At 42.1% G+C, this 19,940-nt stretch overlaps 1 protein-coding gene across 1 annotated transcript in view; it reads right to left on the bottom strand.

Moving 5' to 3' along the window:
- Positions 1–19,940, bottom strand: part of LOC137884754 (cytoplasmic phosphatidylinositol transfer protein 1-like) — a 59,155-nt gene that overhangs the window by 9,414 nt on the left and 29,801 nt on the right. The window contains exons 2-5 of the mRNA XM_068726747.1: positions 6,773–6,921; positions 4,115–4,203; positions 2,688–2,695; positions 1,399–1,470 (exon numbers count right to left, since the gene is read on the bottom strand). Of these exons, the coding sequence (XP_068582848.1) occupies positions 1,399–1,470; positions 2,688–2,695; positions 4,115–4,203; positions 6,773–6,921 (318 nt within the window). The remainder of the gene's footprint in view (positions 1–1,398; positions 1,471–2,687; positions 2,696–4,114; positions 4,204–6,772; positions 6,922–19,940) is intronic.

Raw genomic sequence — 19,940 nt, 5'->3', positions numbered from 1 at the left:
TCCACTCACACACCCACTCATTCATTCATTTCCTGTCCACATATCAACGATACCACCACCCCCCCCACCCCCCCTTAACTCGCTAAATTCCTTCCCTGTCATTCCTCCATCTTTGAATCCTTTCCTCTCACTAAGTCCTTGCTTTTCCAGATGTTCTTTAAGACGTACACACAGTGTCGAGACACCCCGAGTGCACAGATGTACGCATGTTATGCCATCAGGCGCCACACATGGGGGGAAACATGGCACTTGCTCAGAGAGAATGTTATGTAAAACACAGCAGCAGCCCTTTATTGCAAATAGACCTCACATTGGTTATACAATGTGCATCAACATCTTCAGGGCAAACAAACAAGAAGCTTTGCATGTTTTATGACATGGTGCAGTGTGTATAGACGATAGATGTCGCTCTTATATCTCAGCTCATAAGCACGCATTTCTCAAACCTTCTGGCATCTAAAGTGCATTTGCCGTAGGCTATTTCTGTTAGATGTAATAAAAAAAAAAAAGAAGAAGTCTGGTTTGACACGACAAGGCGACAAATCAAACAAGCGTCAATCCAAAACATCCCTACATGTTTAACGCTCACTGACAGTCTGTCCACTTCTGTCTCCCTCTGCGCTTCATGAGTACATGTGTGAAGTACTCTGAAACACCATACTTGGGAGCCATTACTCCCTTAAACAATCACCACCGACTATTGGAAGTTTAAAATATGAAGACAGTAACGGCAACCTGCTGGCCAGCCCACCTTGATATATTTCAAGCAATTTGTCTGCTGCACACTACCCCCATCGTTCTTCTTCTTCCTCACTGTCCAGGCAGTGGCAGCCTTTCATTTGATGACTAACGCTCCTATAAACTAGAGAGTGGAGTAAAATATAGAGAGAAAGAAAGTGAGGAGGCCAACAGCCCAAATGAAATGAGCTGTCCAACAAGTGGCGCAGTTGTTGGCAAACTCTCAGGGCCCATTGTATAGTTGGCATGACGATACAACGGGATTGAAAATGAGGGTCTGTGACTTTCCAAATCCGCCCGAATGCTTTTAGTCATGTAGCCTTTTGCAGAAGTTTGACCATATGTCTGCTATGAGATCATGCGTTTTAAATTGGCCTATTTTTATGTGAAGACTTCCGAATCAGAGGGACATAAGAGAGGCAGCAGATGTACATTAAGCTGAGAGGTTTGTATGGGAGTTACAGCCTGACTGATTCAATGATTAGACCTATGGGCTGACAAGCTTATTGCAAAGATATCAGTATAGGTGAATCTATCCATCGCTCCTCCTGGATGGATAGTACTCATACACTCCTGGTCAGAGTGTACTATTGGGGAACCAGAACCACTACTTGAAGCTCTTATCACTCACCCACACACCCACACACCCAGTATACTCACATTGTCATTGCATCCTTTGTTGTCCTCGTATTTTGTCTCTATGTGGATGGAGAACTTGGGCAAGAAGGAGCACTGTGGATAAGAGCACAGCTGTTAAACCAAAAAATAATACAGCCGTCATTGTATTACCGCCTTTTAAAGCATTTGAAGAGTAGATATAGAAGTGGTGAACATGACTACTCTGGTTTAATGCATACAGCTGTCAAAATGGGCCACGTCTTCCAAAAGAAGCATGTAAAAGAACACGTATAGTGTTTACACTGACTGTCAAAGCAGCTGTTGGAACTTTCCGTCTCTCTCCATGTTCTTCCTCACTGTATAGTGCAAAGCGCTCCGTGTCAATTTCTATCTCCCTGTCAAAATTGACAAAAGCCCAAAAGACTTTTGTGAATCCTTTGCCTCACAGCTAATCTTGGCGCGGGTGTATCCACACCGACTCATGCATGGACATAAAACGCCCACACACGTATACAGAGACAATATCAAGCATTCTGTCGCAGCAACATTGTTGTCTTTCTTCTCGTGTCCCTGCACCCTAAAAGTGGCGTGACTCATGCTGTTGACATTTCTCACTCTGCACAAGAGAAGCCCTATAGCTAAGCCTAATCGTACGCTTGTGCGCCTTAAAAATGTGTCAGTTTATTCTGCCAACGCTTCATGTGTTTGAGGGTTAATTACAGGTCACATAGGCAGCTCTGCCCATTAGAAAAGACACGCCCACTGAGGTGGGGGGGGTGTGTGTTGGACATAGAAGCTGCAACCCTTAACTGACAAACCTAATCCCTTTGTGATGAAATTCTGCACTAAAATGGGCCAGCACTTCAAACGGCAGCAGACCCAATTAACCTGTGTAAACAGACATTACAGCTTTCTGAAAAGCAGGTTTATTAAGATTTCTAATCCTTAATGTTAAAACTCATGCATACTGTATGTAATGTATTATCTGGGAGATTTGTGCTGAAAAAAAAACTAGGATGAATGACACATCCAGCCGTCTCTGCTGGATGTGTAAATGGGCGATTGCTTCAATAAGGCTATAAATTGTCAATGTTGCAATAAAGTGGATTAGAATGAATACATGTGTTTTTGGCCAAACGCGTGTAAAATAATTCTCCATGCCACCATATCCAACTAGATTAAGCACTAGATGTACTTATGTTTTGAGTCCATTAATAGCTGTGACGGGTCAAGATTCTTCTTCATTTCAGTTTGGAGAGACAGTCCATGTGGCCACTGGTGCAACATAACTCACTCATAAAGACATGCAGAGTAACGTATAAGATACTTACTGTATATTCTACAGACCGGAGCGGGGGGGGGGGGGGACATGGACATCGGGGTCAGGGCAGAGAGAGCACAGGAATGACAGTTAGTTATGTAACCTCTTTAAATGATCAACAGCATAAGGAGAAGGCCATGATGTACAAAACAAATGTGCGAGACTTGCAGGGACTGCATAGTGGCTGTCGTATATCTGATAGCTCACACCTTCCCCCCTGTAGTGACTTTCCCCTCTACTTTCTCTAAATTTGCTCTCATCAAAGAGACATTCCCTTTCATCTGTACTCCTCAGCTTGCAACGCTTCTCCCTTAGATCAGGATCATTAAAGCATCACAGAAACGGGTCCTGGGCACTGCGGCTCTGATCGCTGCTCTCCTGACTACCGGTTGCTTGCAATGTCGGTGATTTACGAAGCAAAGCTTATGCTGCAGTCGGCGTGAATAAAAAGCATTTGCTTCACGGCAAAACTGTAATCTTGTAAATACATGTCGGCTCCAACATGTTTATATATCAACAACATCTTCCTGCTTTCTCTTCTTGGCACACTGACAAACAAAGCTGCGATGGTGCAACTGATCAGTGTGATCAGTGTGTGTGTGTGTGTCAGCATTAAGGCCCCTTGTGAATCTACAGTGTGTGTGTGTGTGTGTGTGTGTGTGTGTGTGTGTGTGTGTGTGTGTGTGTGTGTGTGTGTGTGTCAGCATTAACTTGTGAATCTACAGTGTGTGGTTTTTTTGTCTAGATCTGCTGTCCCATGTCAATACAATCAAGCCTTTATTGATCCATGTTTCCCGTCTTCAGAGGTCACAGATTTTTCACATCTAATTTGCATCTTGCTGGGAATGCTATACAACCGCGTATTTCCAGTGCAGCTGCTCAGGATCCATGGAGATGACAAAATAAATCCTCAGGTCTTTCAGAAATCACATTTGACTGAAAAGTGAGGATCAGAGTTTCCTGAATTATACAACACACGTCAGAAGTTGCACGGGGACTTTGGTAGAAAAGCTCTTTCCTATTAAATATGTGTTAAAAAATGCAGCGGAGATTAGCAGTCCTGGACCTGGAAATTACTCTTCTCCAATGTTTCTTGAAAACTCCAACTCCATAAAAGCATCCAGTCAAGTGTTGGTACCAAGTGTGGAGTGTCGAGTATACTGTGTTTTGACTGAAAAAATGACTTTCGGCTGAAAGTCACTTTTCTCAACTTTTCTCAACTTCTCAACTGAAACCAGTTGAGAAGCTGACCTTTAAAAGAGGCGAGGGAGAGTTACAGTAGGGCTCCATTAGTGTTACAGCATCTAACTGGATTTGATATGAGAGATTGACAGTGTAGGGCTCGTTTGTGGCATTGGCAATTACAAAAACAAAACAAAAAAACTACAAAAGATTGATTAGCTGACAGTCCAACAAACAATTATTCTGTACGCTCACCCGTTTTGGTGTAAGGGTAGTAGTTCCAAGCTTTCTCCGTCACGTAGAAGATTTTGGGAACCACTGCTTGAGCCCAGGTGGGTAATTTACTGCAGAGAGACATCGAGACGGACAGAGACAGATTAGGAGCGAAACTGTGAGCATGTAGCAGCGAAGCAGGGGATGAGAGGGATCGGGGGCTGAAATTGCTTCCGCTATCGAAGCAATCACGAAAAACTTGTTCCACTTGTGAAAGGAAAATCTGTTCACAGTATAAGAACATTGAAGCTGAGGGATGGTGTGAAAAGAACGCTTCCAAAGGCTTTAATTCTGAGGAATATGCTACGGGACACCCAACACATATTGCTCTATAACTAATTACTTTTAAGGCCTATTGAACCTACTTGGAGCTAAAGACTAATCTAATGAGTTAGTGAGCTTTAGATGTGCTGGCTAATTTAGTTAGCTAGCCTGGCTCTGTCCAAAGCCGTTTGCCCTCGTTTTCAGTCTTAATGGTAAACTGACCGGCTGCAGGCTGCCTCTTCATATTTACCACGCAGAAATGAGACTGGCATCAATCCTCTCAAACTTTCGGGCAAGAAAGCAAATAAGCTTATTTCCCAAAATGTTAAATTACTCCTTTTAAGTAAGACTTGAGTTCTCCGAGCTTCCTCTGAGCTCCTTTTGGCACCCTGAACACAGATGATATAATTAAACTGCCAATATGTGCAATCATGTTTGTATGTCATGCTTGACATTCTCTAATCTTGAACCTTGAACTCTGGTAAGACTGTAATTGAGGCTTATTTATGAGACGTGCACAGGCCTCTCATGTAGCCTGCCTTCATCTGCGCTCCTTTGATTGACATGTTAAACAATTTCCTAAGGCGGACAAAAATGGCGCCCACTGCATCGTGACGGCTGTGAATAAAAACAGCCATCGATGATCACATTGTGTGAATGTTGGCAGGCTCTCGCTCCCTCTCCCCACAAAAGAGACTGACACTCCTCCTACACCTCCATCTGTTGATTTCTCCCATTCCATCCTTGTTCTTTTAAAAAAGGTCTTTGCCAATATCTGCTGCGACAGGGGCCCACGTTGCCAAGCGTGGTGGGCGGCTGCGGTGGAGTTTGTGCCAAAGTTGGCGTTAGTATTAAGAAAATAAAAAAAAAAAACACCCTAATTTGGTTGAACACATCCAAGGAATAGGCAACACTTTATTCAATCATAATAACCATCCGACTATCAGAAAAAGCTTGGAAACGATGTTCAAGTCAGATGGGAAGTGGCCAAATAGTGAAGCACAGCGCGAGGCAGATTGTGAGGGCTAATGGGGAGGTTGAAGCGTGACAGAATGAGTCCAGATTGACTTCCCTGCTGGGGAATCAGTTTTTTTTTTTTGCAGAGCCAGATGGAGGGCCAGTTGAGTACAGTGGTTAGTAAAATCACAACCTAATACAACATCGTCATTGCCTCTTCTGTTATTTTGCGCACGTTTTTCTTGCTCTCTTCATCAGGAGTGAGGACTTTTGATTTGTATGGGACTGTCCTGTTATGTGTTCATCAGCGTGTTTAGTTTGCTTCCCTGACGGAACACAAAAACGTGTCTATAACAGACAACTTTTCAGGACACGTCTGAAAAGGTGTGTGAGAGGAGGCCGCTGCTTCATGTCCCCATCTCCTGTTCACTTGTTAATAAAGAGTTCAGCTTTCATATTTATATTCTTTTAACATATATACACACATTGCCTGAAAAATACCTGAATGGAAGCCCAACTTGTATCTGTACGCTCCCTCTCCTCTGAAGAACAGAGCTGTGCTGACTCAGCGTTCACTATGCTAGAGAGCTAATTATGCTGACACAGGTATTTGTGCTTAAACAAATGGTCTATAGCATCTCTGTCCCCCCCCCTCTATTCTCCCTCTCTCCTTCCTCTCCTGCTGTCATTTTCTTTACAAATGTTCCATCATCTCTTTGATACATGTGGGTCTAACCAAACTGTGTGTGCAGGGTTCACACAGGCATCTGCATGTTATGCAGTGAGAAGCATCAGTATGGGGTGATGTATAGCTGCGATGGAAACGTGCTGGTAAAAACCTGCAGTGATCAGCATGTGTGCATTTGCAAACCTTTCCAGCCTTCTCAAATGTCTTAATGTTATCTTAGCCAGTTGATACGCAGATATACTTTAGACTATATACACTTCGTGTTTTTCCAGCTTGGGAAAAGTCATGGCTGTGGATTTAAAATTGTAGCCGATTTGTTCTTTTGAGTGAAAAAGTTCAGAAACAAGAGATCTAGTCCCAGATGGAGTGCAAGCCTTAAAAGCTGTGAGCCAAAACAGAAGAAAAAAAACATTTAAAGTACCAGTTGTTACTAAGCGCATTACTGTAGTGTTTCTCTTCTGCAGTTTTGGAATTTCATTTCATCTTTAAAAACTGTTAAGCCATGGCAGCTTATGATCATCTTTCCACCTCCCGTTTTAAACTTAATAAAATATATCCTGTGTACCAGAAAGATATCAAAATCTATCCAAGATATCCAGTTAATCTGGAAAGCATGATTAACTGGCTACAGGCTCCACCAAAGATGTGTCAGATGAACTGCCGGTAGAGTGCAACACTTAAACGAGCCGTTTGTGTAGGACAACAAAGAAGAAATGAGGCGTTCCACTGACTTGCTGAGGTAGACTCTTTTCTCCGTGAACTGTCCTTGGCCGTGCACCGGGTCTTCAAACGGTTCGTTCTGGACAACCTCCACTCCTTCTCCACGATCACTCTGCTCATGGCTGTGTTTACTGATCATGTACAGCTGCCCAATCCGGTACTGCAAGATAAAAATGGTCGACAGGGTATAAGTTCACATATCATCGTCAGGACCTGGAGGCTGAGAGAGAGAGATAATGATGCAAACACCGATAATGACAAAAGGACTCACAAACAAAGTATTTAAGTGCTACTTTTTGTGTATGAACCGTGGCATTCAATCCAAAGCTAATGAAGCACCGACACAAAATATTAGAATCTCAATCATTTCATTCGCAGAACAGAAGTGTATTTATAACTAGGAATGAGAATACTAAAAGATCTGAAGCAATGCATCAGGTTTTCACCATTTGAGAATATAAATGGTGCAGTCTTTAATCATAAATTGGAATTTCAAGGAACTGAACCTTGAAATTCAAACTTCTTCAACTGTGCTTCTTTCTGCATTTCTGCCCTAAGGCCGGCGGAAAGTGGGAAACGGTACTCTTGGAATGGAAAAAGCAGATGGTCTGACGTGTTTGACCATGACTTGTCTGTTTGCTTGGCCCAGAGTCAACACTCATTCTTTATTTATTGGCTTATATTCCAGACTTAGCTGAGAAAAAAGGTCAGAAAACAAAACAAAGTCATGTCAGCTTCTGCAGCAATAATGCATCTTCAATGAAAGGCCAGACTTCCTGTTTGTTTCTGGCTGAGCTTCTTCTGTTTTAATGATCGTGACTCTGTGGCATTTGTACACATTGGAACGCGTTCAGTAAATGAAATACGCGGACCACACAATAACAGCTTAGACTGCCTTCAGCACCATCACTTTATACTAGCAATAAACTGGATTGACGAGCACTTCTCTCTGCTTTTGATCTTTAATCTTCTAAAGCCAAAGATTCTGTTGGTGACAAAACACCCAGAAAGGAGTCGGGAAGATATGGGAATGAAGGATTTCAGAAGAGAGGAAAAGGCAGCGACTGAGGAGCATCAAAGGAGGGCATAACTTGAGTTCTAATGAGAAGGGGCTTGAATTAAATAAATCAAAGACACAGAAAAGAAACACAACTGGACATGTTTGACAAAAGATTGTAGGTAAGAGAATAAGATGAGAAAAATTAAGATGAGAAAAAAAAAAAAAAAAAAGATGGTTCAATGACTGCCAGTGACGTTCATAATCCTTTTATCCATTATTAAGGTGTGAACAAGTGAAGGCGTTTTCTGCTCAGCCACCATATGCTCCTGTCCCCCACAGATGCTTCACTTTAAAGATACATTTTACAAGTGAACGTGTCGGGCACTGGTAAAGAAAGAGCTAAATCAACCCTATTCCACTGGATTCCACATTGCCTTTTTTTTCCCTGACCTTTATCTGCCACGGCTATTGGCTGAGCTGCGATATGCTGTCAGGGGAAAATGTGAGGTGCTCACCCCAAACAGCACCCGGGGGGGGGGGGGGGGGGGGGGGAGAATAAGTATCCAAATAAAGAAAAGAGGTTGTATAAAAAAGAAAAGCTCATTTCCAAATGAATATAGCTGAATAACACAAAGGACAATGTCCAGCTGCATTAACAAAGCAATGCTGCAAAATCAACACGTTTGGTCTAATATATGACAATTAATTCAGTGGATGCATGAGTCAGCTTTGCATTCAATACAATATCCATAGTAACACTAAACATTTTCTAATATAACTAATGGTCTTAAAAAAAAAAAAACACAATCCAATCATATTTCCTGAGTATTTACAATACAAATAAATGTCCTGTTGAGGCTTTTATTGGCTGGAGACAAGAGTGTAATCATCTGAAAATAGACGCTCCCACCAGAGGAAAGAGGCTTCAACCTGCTGTAGGACAAGGGTGATGAATTAGAATAGCTTTTGATTAACGCTGATTAATTCAAATATGGTGCAGGCAACACAAATCACCCTTTTCCTGTTGGTCCAAGTCCTGCCATTTAATGAAAGGAAGCAGTAATCTAAAACCATCCGTTAATCATGGCCACACAGGCACATTGAAACCTGGGTCAGAAAGGGTCAAACTTAAAGTATGCAGAAAGACATACAGTAGCTTACCATTATGTACATTCACTCTCTCACAACATAGTAACCTCTCATCAAATCAACGCATTGGGATATTAAAAACCAACAAGGACTGTTGCATGGAAAACTACCGTCAACCCAATAAAAAAAAAAATAAAAAAAATGTCTCTCAGCACCAGAGGACACAGAGCAACGGTGCTGCAGCTGGGTTTGTGACCAGCAATGCATAGATTGTGTACATAATAAGGCAGAAGTTTGGAACACACACACACACACACACACACACACACACACACACACACACACACACACACACACACACACACACACACACACACACACACACACACACACACACACACACACACACACACAAAAAGAGGGCAGCAACGCAATGACTCACTTCCTCTGCATCCGTTTCCTCCAAGGCCGCCGCTCTTTAGACAATGGTATACACGTAAGATTACGATGTCAAAAAAGGACACACACATTTAGAAGGTTGTCTGAGCACAACATTCCTTGAATAGAAAGCCAGACACAGCAGCAGATTAAGATATCAGAGACGAACATGCAGTGTATGGCTGACATCTGCAAAAATGTTTATAACCTTGTTCCTCATTGTGGCAATCTCGTTCTACTGTGCAGCATGTTTTGCAGGGGTCTGCTGCCGTACATCGTTTACACAGTGACTGAAGAGCCACAATACCAAAGAGAAATCTCCAAGTTGGTTTTGGATTGGAGCGAGAAACAATTAGCTGAATAATTGATTAGTGTAATAAACAGTAAAATATGAAATTTTAAATAATCCAAATACTTGATATACTTCCTTGAATTCTTAAGTTTAAAATGCAGAGTCACACATTATATCTTGTTTAAATGACCACAGGACACATTAACTGTTGCTCCACACACCGTATCTCCCCTACAATCACAAATCATCCTTTAACTTATTTTAGATTTACATCACATTTGAATTAGTGAGCTTCAAATGTGCTGGTGGTATAGGGCGAACGACATCAGCTATTGAAAAAAAACGATATCAACCGCCCACTAGCTGGTAGACGTGTTTTAGGACTTTGAACAGAACCAGGCTCGAGGTTTCCTCTCGTCTACAACATAAGAACTGTGCACCGGACCCTAAGATCATGGCTATTCACTTCAATGAGAATGACTTCGCTTGCGCCACAAACTGTTTCTAGCTCCTGTGTTCATGCTGCCCACTAAATATGCGCAGTAGTGGTTTACCTGTAATGTAATAGAAGGTGATGTGGAAATGGCAGTAAAAATAGTCAAGAACATTTATTTACGCACAAATTCACTCTTCTCACAATTTATAGATAAGACCTGTTGTGAATTGTGTCTTTTAAAGCGACTCCACTAAAAAAAAAAAAAATAAAAAAAAAAAAAATAAAAACTTTGAGAAACACTGCGTTGCGCTTAAAATTTCTCAAAACTAACTTGATCAGCAGTGGAGCAAATTCAAGCAGCCTCTAAAAAGTTCAGCAGTAGTTCAGCAAGTGCAGCAGAGTGGAGGGCTGCCATGTTGCAAGATTATGAAGCACATCAAGCAAAAAAAAGGACATTTTCAGCACTAAAGTGTTTTATAACATTTTGAGTGTTGGCAGGATCAGTTCTGAAATGACCCGCATCAGTGTAAGGCTCTGTACAGCACAGTCAGTACTGGCGTTTTGACATCATTTACTGAAACGAGGGCAGCCTGTCTGTGTTTTAGTGACCAGATTTGGGCATCTTAGCAGTTTAATACAGCCTGCCAGTAATGTGTCCACTTTGACCGCTCAGTCGGTCACAATGAATACGTTATGGGGAATGTCAGGAAGATCAGCAGCGAAAATGTACACGCTCTCAAATATGTATCCAAACATGGTATTCAAAAAAATAAATTATGTAATTCAGTGGTCAAAATGGAAAAAAAAAAGGCCTCTATCCATTTGTGTGTTCATTTATTAATGCAGCATATATGAGCCGGCTTTATTACAACACCACTCTCGTACTTTACCGAGTATCAGCCAGAACAAATTGCGCAACGTGTTCTTTCAGCATCACCTTCGGCCGATTCAGCCTCCTATCCACTCGAATCGCAGCCACATCGACGAAAAGGTGAACTTTTATTAATGGAGCTGAAGTCTCGAAAGCAAAGGCAGCGCGTCTAAAAACAGCTGTGGGCTGTGACGAGCGCGAGCCTGCCAGGTTAAGAGCCACTGTAAATAATGCAGATGCCCTCCATCCCTCTTATTTATGCTACTTACAAAATGAGGATTGTGAGTGGGGGGGGGGCTTTAATGACCATGAGGCAGAGGACAAGCTGGAGAACAGCAGAAAGAGGATTTTTTTGTGAGTCCTTTGCCATTGTGCGAGTTGCAGAAAATGAGTGAGCGGTGCAGATGGACATAGAGAGGCATAACGGGTTGATACATGGTTACAGAGGCAGTAAAGTGTGACATCAGTCTAATTTAATGTCATTTTAGGCACGAGATGTCCTTTATTTCATTTGTTTAGTCACCGATGAGCTGTAGCGGTCATCAGCTTCTAAAAATATCAAAGACTTACATACATTATCTCAGCCACTTATGGCTTATGGGGGGGGGGGGGGGTGCGATCGTTTGAAAGGTGCGAGGACACCATGATGAATGTGCTCGACCGGCCAACACCGACGTATCAGGGAAGGTTTTCACAGCAACAAATAAAAGGCTTGTACTGGCTGGTTGAATAACCCTGTTATCCCCCCCCCCTGTTGAAGCAAAACAGGCAATCACTTCAGACAATGCTGCAGCGCTGAAGTAGTACCAACTGTCTCTTGTCTGGAATCTTCACAGCGTGATCGATCATTTAGCTACATGACGCAGCCGGCACAAAAGAGGCCAGCGCTCTCCTCGTCTTTATTCGATTTGTCTGATGACGGGGCACTCTGGTTTGTTGCTGCTCATTAATCAGTGCCAATAAACTAGAGTGCGTTGTCATCATCACCTCCTATTACAGGGTTCTGGTCTAGGCCTGTGAAACCCAAAACCCACCGCTGCGTTCCAACTGGTGTGAAATCACAAACTACAACGTGTGTCCTGCTTGGAAGTGTGATCACAAACACTTAATTTTTCCTAAAAATGTAACTATTGTTTAAAAAAAGATGACCCTAGTGATTTCCCATTGCACAAATAAACAGGAGGACCGGAGCAAAGATGAATACATGTAGCTGAAGAAACTGAAATCCAGTTTGTCTCGACTCCACCCTTTGGACACCAACTTAAACCTCCGTTGCCTGTCATGCATCTCCCTCCCTCCCTCCCTCCCTCCCTCCCTCTCCTGTTTCCTTGTTTGTTCCTTCATGTTGTTCTGAGCTGCCCAGATGACTGAATAAAGAAAATGCTCCAGATTTCAAATACACCACGTTTGAACTCCTAATGTTTGACCTCCCAGATTCATACGAATATCGCTGAAAAGTTTTCAATCAAATAAATGAATATAGTTATTCATTTTCATTAAGCATGACTGGGGCCCACCAATAGAAAAACAATACTCCCGGCCAGTCTCTTGGATTGAAAAATGAAATATTAATTTTTCAATCCATTTCAATTACATCCCATTTATTTCTGCCCACCTGAAGTGTTGCTATGCAATATGCTATGCCTTGCCAACCAGGAAAAAGTGGTTAATTCACTGATCTCTCAAAGCCCGTAAGTACAAATAGCTCCATTCATTAACAAAAAAAACAAACCGGTGTAGTACTGCTCACTTTAAACCAAGGGCTTTAAAAAGGTCTAGACTGGTTGTCAGACGTACGTAATATGAACAAACAACATTGCAGCGTTAAGCTGTATCAATCAATATGCGGTCTATCTGGACTCCTTCAGCATTTCTATGCAGTCAATAATGCTACAGCACAAGAAAGTGCAGTGGTCAGTAAAGCTACAGAACGGTTGTTGAGGGGGACGAGAACAGAGGGAAAAAGAGCAAAATAAAAGTGGATTAAACAGTGGATGATAAAAATGGTGAATCAGCAGATTATAGAGAAGAGGGGATAGGAAGATGAGAGGAAGGAAAGAAACAAAAAAAAGGGAGGAGGAGTTATGATTAGCAGGCTGCACATCACTATATTGCCAGGGCTCCATGTATAAAGGACAGGGTAGTCAAATTAAAAGAGCAATAAACCAAGACAGATGAGGATGGATGGGGAAAAAAAAAAAAAAAAAAGAGGATAATTTTCTGTCCATTGAGAGATGATCTCTCTTATTCTGTGCAACAATCTCACTTGTCAAAGCTCTGGAGGCATCAAGCGCTCGCTTCACTGGTTCACTATGATAGCATGTTGACATGAGACCTTGAATAGGACCAACCATTTACACATCTTTGAACTCGAGCTTTACTTGCAGTCTATTATTGTTGAGGATTAGCTCCGTTGAGATAAACTGGAAACAGGCATTGTTATTGCATTTCTATACATTCAGTGTACCCTTTAGGAGCTAGCAACGGTTCTTTACATTTAAGTAGCGTTGTAGAAAGGTCCTCCAACCTCTCCGGGTAATGAGTATCAATATTTAATATAACACTTAACCATGACTAGCTCAAAATCCACAAAGCCAGCATGAAAATTAAGAAAGTCTGAAATGCTTGCATGAAGGTTTACGGAGCCAGATCGTTGTTGGACTCTGGTCGGAGCTGGCTGACGATACGCAGCGTTCGAGGGGCGGGGCTTAGCAAAGGGTCAATCGAGTTTCTATAACTGCATCAAACAAAGGCTGACCTAAAGCTGCCCTAACGATATACTGTAACATTTTTAAGTTGCTCAGTGTCGACAATTCCATCCATTTACAATCATGACTTTATCCGTGATGGTTCAAAAATGCTCTCAACAGAATTTGTTGCTCACATAGGATTTTAATTAAGCTAGGTGAATTGTTTTATTTAATTTTCTAGAGTCAGTGGATGTTAGAGACTGACAAATAAGACATTTAATAAAAGTAGAAATTTGATGCACATTTTACTGTGAAAAGCTATACATTTGAAAGTCTGTATTAAAATCAGCCAGATGTTTTCCTAGCTTATTATACACTTTTGCTTTCACAAACAGCTAATTGGTTCATTTCACTGAGCGCAAATTATGTGTCACGGGTTGCAATGAAATTTGCATTCAGATGAGACGCATTGAGTTCCATCATGGTCTGAGGAATACACATAATTGGAGCAAAAATGGCGCTTTACACCAGAGAAAGGCAGTAATGCCTCGAAGAACTAGCAGCTTTTTACTAAATATATCAACGAATATGATAATTTCTCTCTATTCAGCGTGTATTATTATATTCCAGTAATCTATATTACATTGTAAAAAGTAACCTTGAGCATACAGAAGTCCTTAACATCAGCCAAAGACTCCGAGGCCAGTGAGGACTTAACTAACCTACAGTAAAAACAGCACAGCACCTCAGCGCACCTCTCAATCTGAATACCACGGTGAAGTAGACGAATAGCCACACTAAAAGCTTCTCTAATCACCGTGTTCCACTTGTACAGGGGCTACGCTAATGCCCTCCGGGAGCACCACAACAGCCCAACAGATCCTTATCCTTTTTGCACTTTGAAGGTAAACACGGACAACTTATAAGAGTATCTTTGAAAAATGAAAACCATTCTTGCCGCAGAGCTCATGTGATTTTACGTGCTCATGTTCTGCCTGAAAGAGTGGAACGGCTATGGAGACGACTGAAAGCATCAAAATAATCCACGGCTCACAGCTTGTGAAAATAAGCTCTGTGTGCTTTCCTTGGTTACCCAGTGAATGAGTGCGTGTGTGTGTGTGGGAAGCACGCATGTACATAGTGCTATTACGATCACACGCTGACGACCTGCGGTAACGCAAGCAGAAAGGTGGACTCTTATTTATAGTAATTTTAAAGAAAATCACCTGAAGAGTTTTTCTTTTCCTAGAAGACAGCCCACATCTTAGTAAAAGTACCCGACTCCCACACCTACAGTCTCTCATACTGAAGGCGTCATGGTGACAGGACTGATGCTGGGGCAGGTCAGGCCACACGTAAAGTCAAATTCTGGGGAAATCTTAAAAATTATATAATTGGGGAGAAAAAAAAAAAAAAAAAAAAAGCTGGCGCTTTATTCTCTCATCTAATCAGCTCCCCCCCCTCCCCCTCATCACTCCCACAAACACTCAGCCATTCATACTGATGGATGGCTGCATTAGCAGGGCAATAGTGGCTTGAGTAATGAAGGACTATGGTGGGAATGTGGACAGAGGAGCAACATTACACCAGACCGAGTTGACCGATATCAGGAAACAAGAGGAATAAAGCCTTACTGCTGGAACACACCAATATATTTATGCTTATTTGTTGGCATTCATACACAGGTTTCCACACAGACGATTGATTTTAAAATGCATGCTTCAGCTGATTAACCATTTATTCCCTAAACCCTAAAATTGGCAGAGAAATCACTTAAAAAGAAATCAGGCTTGGATCTTTCCCTTGTGGCTTTCAGGTGATCCTAGAGTTAACCCAGGGACCGAGTGACCTCGCTAGCGCCATGAAAGAGTGATTTGTTCAAACGGCTCAACCAATTTGTTGCTTTACCCGGGAACAGTGTTGATTTCCACCCCGCCAGAAGTGTTGCTAAAAAAAGTGTGAGAGATCTATTGTGAGCCAACAAACTGCCAGAACATCTTTCCGAAGAGTCAGCCTCTGGTGCAAACAAACAAAAGACTTTAATCTCTTTCTCTGCTCTATAAGGTTTGTAGCTAGGACACACACACACACACACACACACACACACACACACACACACACACACACACACACACACACACACACACACACACACACACACACACACACACACACACACACACACACACACACACACACACACACACACACACACACACACACACACACACACACACACACACACACACACACACACACACACACACACCAGTGTTGCCAAGCCTGAACAATCTGAGCACCATTATATAAAAAAGCAACCTGCAGGACAGGGAAACATCCTCAGTAAATCTCTGAGACTAATTCCATAGACAGGAATGAGCCTCATTTCACCTTTTGGCCTGGACTACATGTTTAGGGCAGGCCAATAAATAAAGTAATCCATAAGTGAGAAGCAACATTCCGTCTCTGTCGCCATGTTTCAGGTCACACATTTCTATACACATTTGTAAGTATTTCAATAGAAAAGCTGTATTGAAACAGCATAATCCCTTGAAACTGCTTTAATTGCAAATAAAGTTTTAAGCTTGCAGTGGAGGTTTTTCCCAGCAAAGGCGTTTCCATAATCTATTTTTAGCACATCAACTCTTTTTGATGTGCTAAAAATAGATTATGGAAACGCCTTTGCCGGAAAAACCCCATCATTCTAACATAGCGACATTTAACTTGTCGTCTTCTTCTTGGATAAGAGAATTAAATGTCTGATAGTATTTGACCTTATATTTCCATGTTAGCAAAAAACCAAGTACCACTGAGGCTTATGGAAGGGACATTATTTTTTTTTTATTTTTGCAATCATTTTGTCATAAACCAAAGTATCTATGGTAGTATGATGCTAAATAATTTATTCTGAGGAGGGCACCAATGCGTGTCAAAATTCATGGCAATCCAATAGTTGACACTTTTCACTCGGACCATAAATGTCAGCCTGCTGACGCAGCTAGTTTAAAGTCAGGACAATTCATCAAAACAAAAATGTTTAAATTGTTGTATATTGATTCTTATTGGCTGCTCCGTTGACCTGTGGTGAAGTGCCCACCTGTGACTCAACCCGATACCCGTCAGCTTCAAGTTCCTGCTAATGTGGGATTAAGTGCCGGCCAGCTGAGGCACACACCCGAGAACGAACGCCTCCTCTCGGCCACAACTATTATTATTCATCACATCCTCACACGTGCAGACAGGCCTGTGTGCGCACACACACAGATGATGCACAGGACACATTGATACAGACAAATCCAATGCCGGCGACAGGTGGACGGATGCTTTCCTGTGACGAGCAGGTTGGTCACGACAACATGCGCCAAAGAAAGTGCTGGCGAGAGAAATGTTTAAACCTCGATTTAGACAAGAGCGCGTTTCATCAGGGGCCTTTCCAGGTAGAAGTCTCAAGATTGTTCATTGTTCTCAAGTTGTAGCAATTTCTAACATTTTACTAAATGCCAGTCCGCCGTTAAACCACGGAATAAAAAGGCTGAAAAGGCTTTAAGTCATTATAAAACGGTGCTGGGAAACACTCGAGTCCGATTGGCCAGGAGTGTGGATTATTTTCAGATACAGGCACTGCTCTGACTTAGCATCCAGATAATGGCTCTAAATTGGTATGCACAGGCATGTGGATGCAGCTTGGCAGATCTACATGGAGTACAAAAGGTAATCTATTACTGGCAACATGCTGTCCCCGGAGCAGAGGGTGAAGCATTCAAGACATGCCAAGACTGTTTGGCTGATAGTTCCACATTAATATTTCCCTCAACAGCGAATTCAAAGGCCGGCTTGTCAAGATGATGTTACACCTGTCTGGACTGAAAAGTACTCGTAACGACAAAAGGAAATCTAGTCAAATCCCCCCGGGCCTGAACGCAGCTGGGCTGGAACCCAGTTATCTGTTGGCGTTGGGGTGAAGGTCATGGTAGTGTGCTATGAATTTCAGATGCGACACGCACAGCTGCTAAAGCCTGTGCGTGTCGCAAGAGAGTGGTGTGAAGAGCACTTTACAACATGCCGCCGTGTTGTGTGTTTTGAGTAGGGTGAACACATGCTCAACATGTCCATGTATGTTTTCAAAGTGAGTAACCTGAATGGTAGATTAGGCTGCATTGACCTACCGCTTACCTCCAGAGTAGCTACAGGTAGATTATGTTTCTTCACAGAGGTTTCAAATTTAGAAAATAGAGTTTTTATCCCTGATCAACAGTTTCACCACGATTTATCTTTAGGGCCGCCTGTTAAAAAAAAAAAATATATAAAGAGACAAATGGGAATGTATAGGTCAGAGAATAGGGAGTATAGAGAGATTGCAAGATACATTTGAGGGGTCGCAGGATGAGGGAAGTTGGGGGAAAAAGTATTTCTGCTACACAATGTTATGTATATCTATATTACTTTAATCGTATATGCTTTTATACTTGTGGATGACTGGATCATTTGACATCTTTAAAAACATCATTTGAACGATCAAAACTGGCAGACCTTTGCTGCTGGTGACGATGCATTGATGCCACTGGCCACAAGCTTGTACATTGTAGAACATTTTTATACTTTCGAAAACAACATTTTCAAAAAATATTTTCTAATGTTACAATCTTCCCCACAAGAGCTAAGTGCAACCCTCGCTGTGGGATGGCACACAATCATCTCATGATAAGAGCTCTCAAATACTCATAATTTCATAAAAGCATTGTAACTGAAATCTAATTGGAGGGGCAATGATGATAATGTCAGGTTACGACAGCCTTGGGTGCGGGGGAATTATGATTCAAGAGGAATGTCAAATGTGGAATAAACTAAAAACTTGCAAGCAGGGCTCCAGTGTAACACATTTATGATGGGGCTTGATTTTCAATATCATAGGGAGACATAAAACCAAAAAAAAGGGAGTAGAGCCGTGGGCACATTGAAAAGAAAAATGGATACAAGCAAAGGGGGAGACAGGTAGAGGAAGGTGGGACCAAGTCAAAACAGAGAAGTCAGAGAGAGGGGGAGATAATGGAAGAGAAGAGGCAGAGACACAAGACAAATGACACAAGTGATGGAGCGAAAAAGGATTTGAAAGACGGACTGTAGAAAGTTAGAATGCTAAATGAATGTGGAGAGAATAAAAAAGGGAGAATAATAAAGAAAGGCACTCTACATTAAGGTTGCAAACGGGAGGCAAGTACTTGTGAGTGGGGAGAGAATACGACAGTGAAAAGGAGGAGAGGCAGCGGATGATGCCAGAGTCAAGACAAGGAGTGTGGAAGAGTAAAAGAGACTGAATAAGCATGAAGGGTGTTATGTGACAAGAACCCTAACCCTAAGGAAGAGGACAGTGCCTGACTCAGTAGATCCTGCCTCCTCACTGGCCAACACAGGGACTGTAAATCCCCACGAAACTTGAGAGGATGTAAACAAACCATTAGCCCTGGTCTCACACACACACACACACACACACACACACACACACACACACACACACACACACACACACACACACACACACACACACACACACACACACACACACACACACACACACACACACACACACACACACACACACACACACACACACACACACACACATTGAAGCGCGATACTCAACCAATAATATTTCAGTAAAAAAAAAAAATAACTCCAATGATATATTGGAGAATATTGAGTTAAAGAGAACATTTTGAAAGACCAAATGTTTACTGAGAGGAACATTTTACAGTTGAAAGACAAACCAAATCGAATGTAATTATCTATCCATCCATGCAATGGTTGCTTTATCAGTCGACAAGATGAAAATTCTTCAGGTTGGACAAAGTAGTGAAAGCCTGGTCACATGCTGAGAAACACTAAGACAGACAAAAAATAAATTGTATTAAAATATGAGATATAAACCCGTCTCATGTGCATGTCTATAGAAAGCATATGGCATTCAACCCAGCAACCGACAGCACTACAAAAATCTGTGATTTACAGGAAGGCAGCGACAGTGGCGGTGAGTGGACCCCATTAAAGAGCCATAAAGCCTGGTGAAGAAGGTGGGGGGGGGGCTAATGAAAGTACCCTCTGTGTAGAGTACCCTCTGTAGCCACGAGCTTTCACACAACCAAACACCACATTCTGTTCAGTTCTATCCGTCTCCGTCTCAAAGTCTCATTCCACCTCCTTGTGTCAGCGGTCTGTCACTTCTCTAATTTGTCCTCTCAATTTCATTCACTCTCATCATGCAATTTTCCCTTTCACCTCCATGCCATACTCCAGGGCTCTTAGTGTGAAAATGGAAGACAGATTGAAAGTCTTTTTTTTTTTTAAATGAATGGCAAAACGCTTGAT

The sequence above is a fragment of the Cebidichthys violaceus genome, unplaced genomic scaffold, assembly GCF_023349555.1.
Source record: "Cebidichthys violaceus isolate CVI_PGR_0920_01 unplaced genomic scaffold, fCebVio1.0.p SCAF_4, whole genome shotgun sequence".
NCBI lineage: Eukaryota > Metazoa > Chordata > Actinopteri > Perciformes > Stichaeidae > Cebidichthys > Cebidichthys violaceus.
This window is presented reverse-complemented; position numbering and strand designations above follow the sequence as displayed.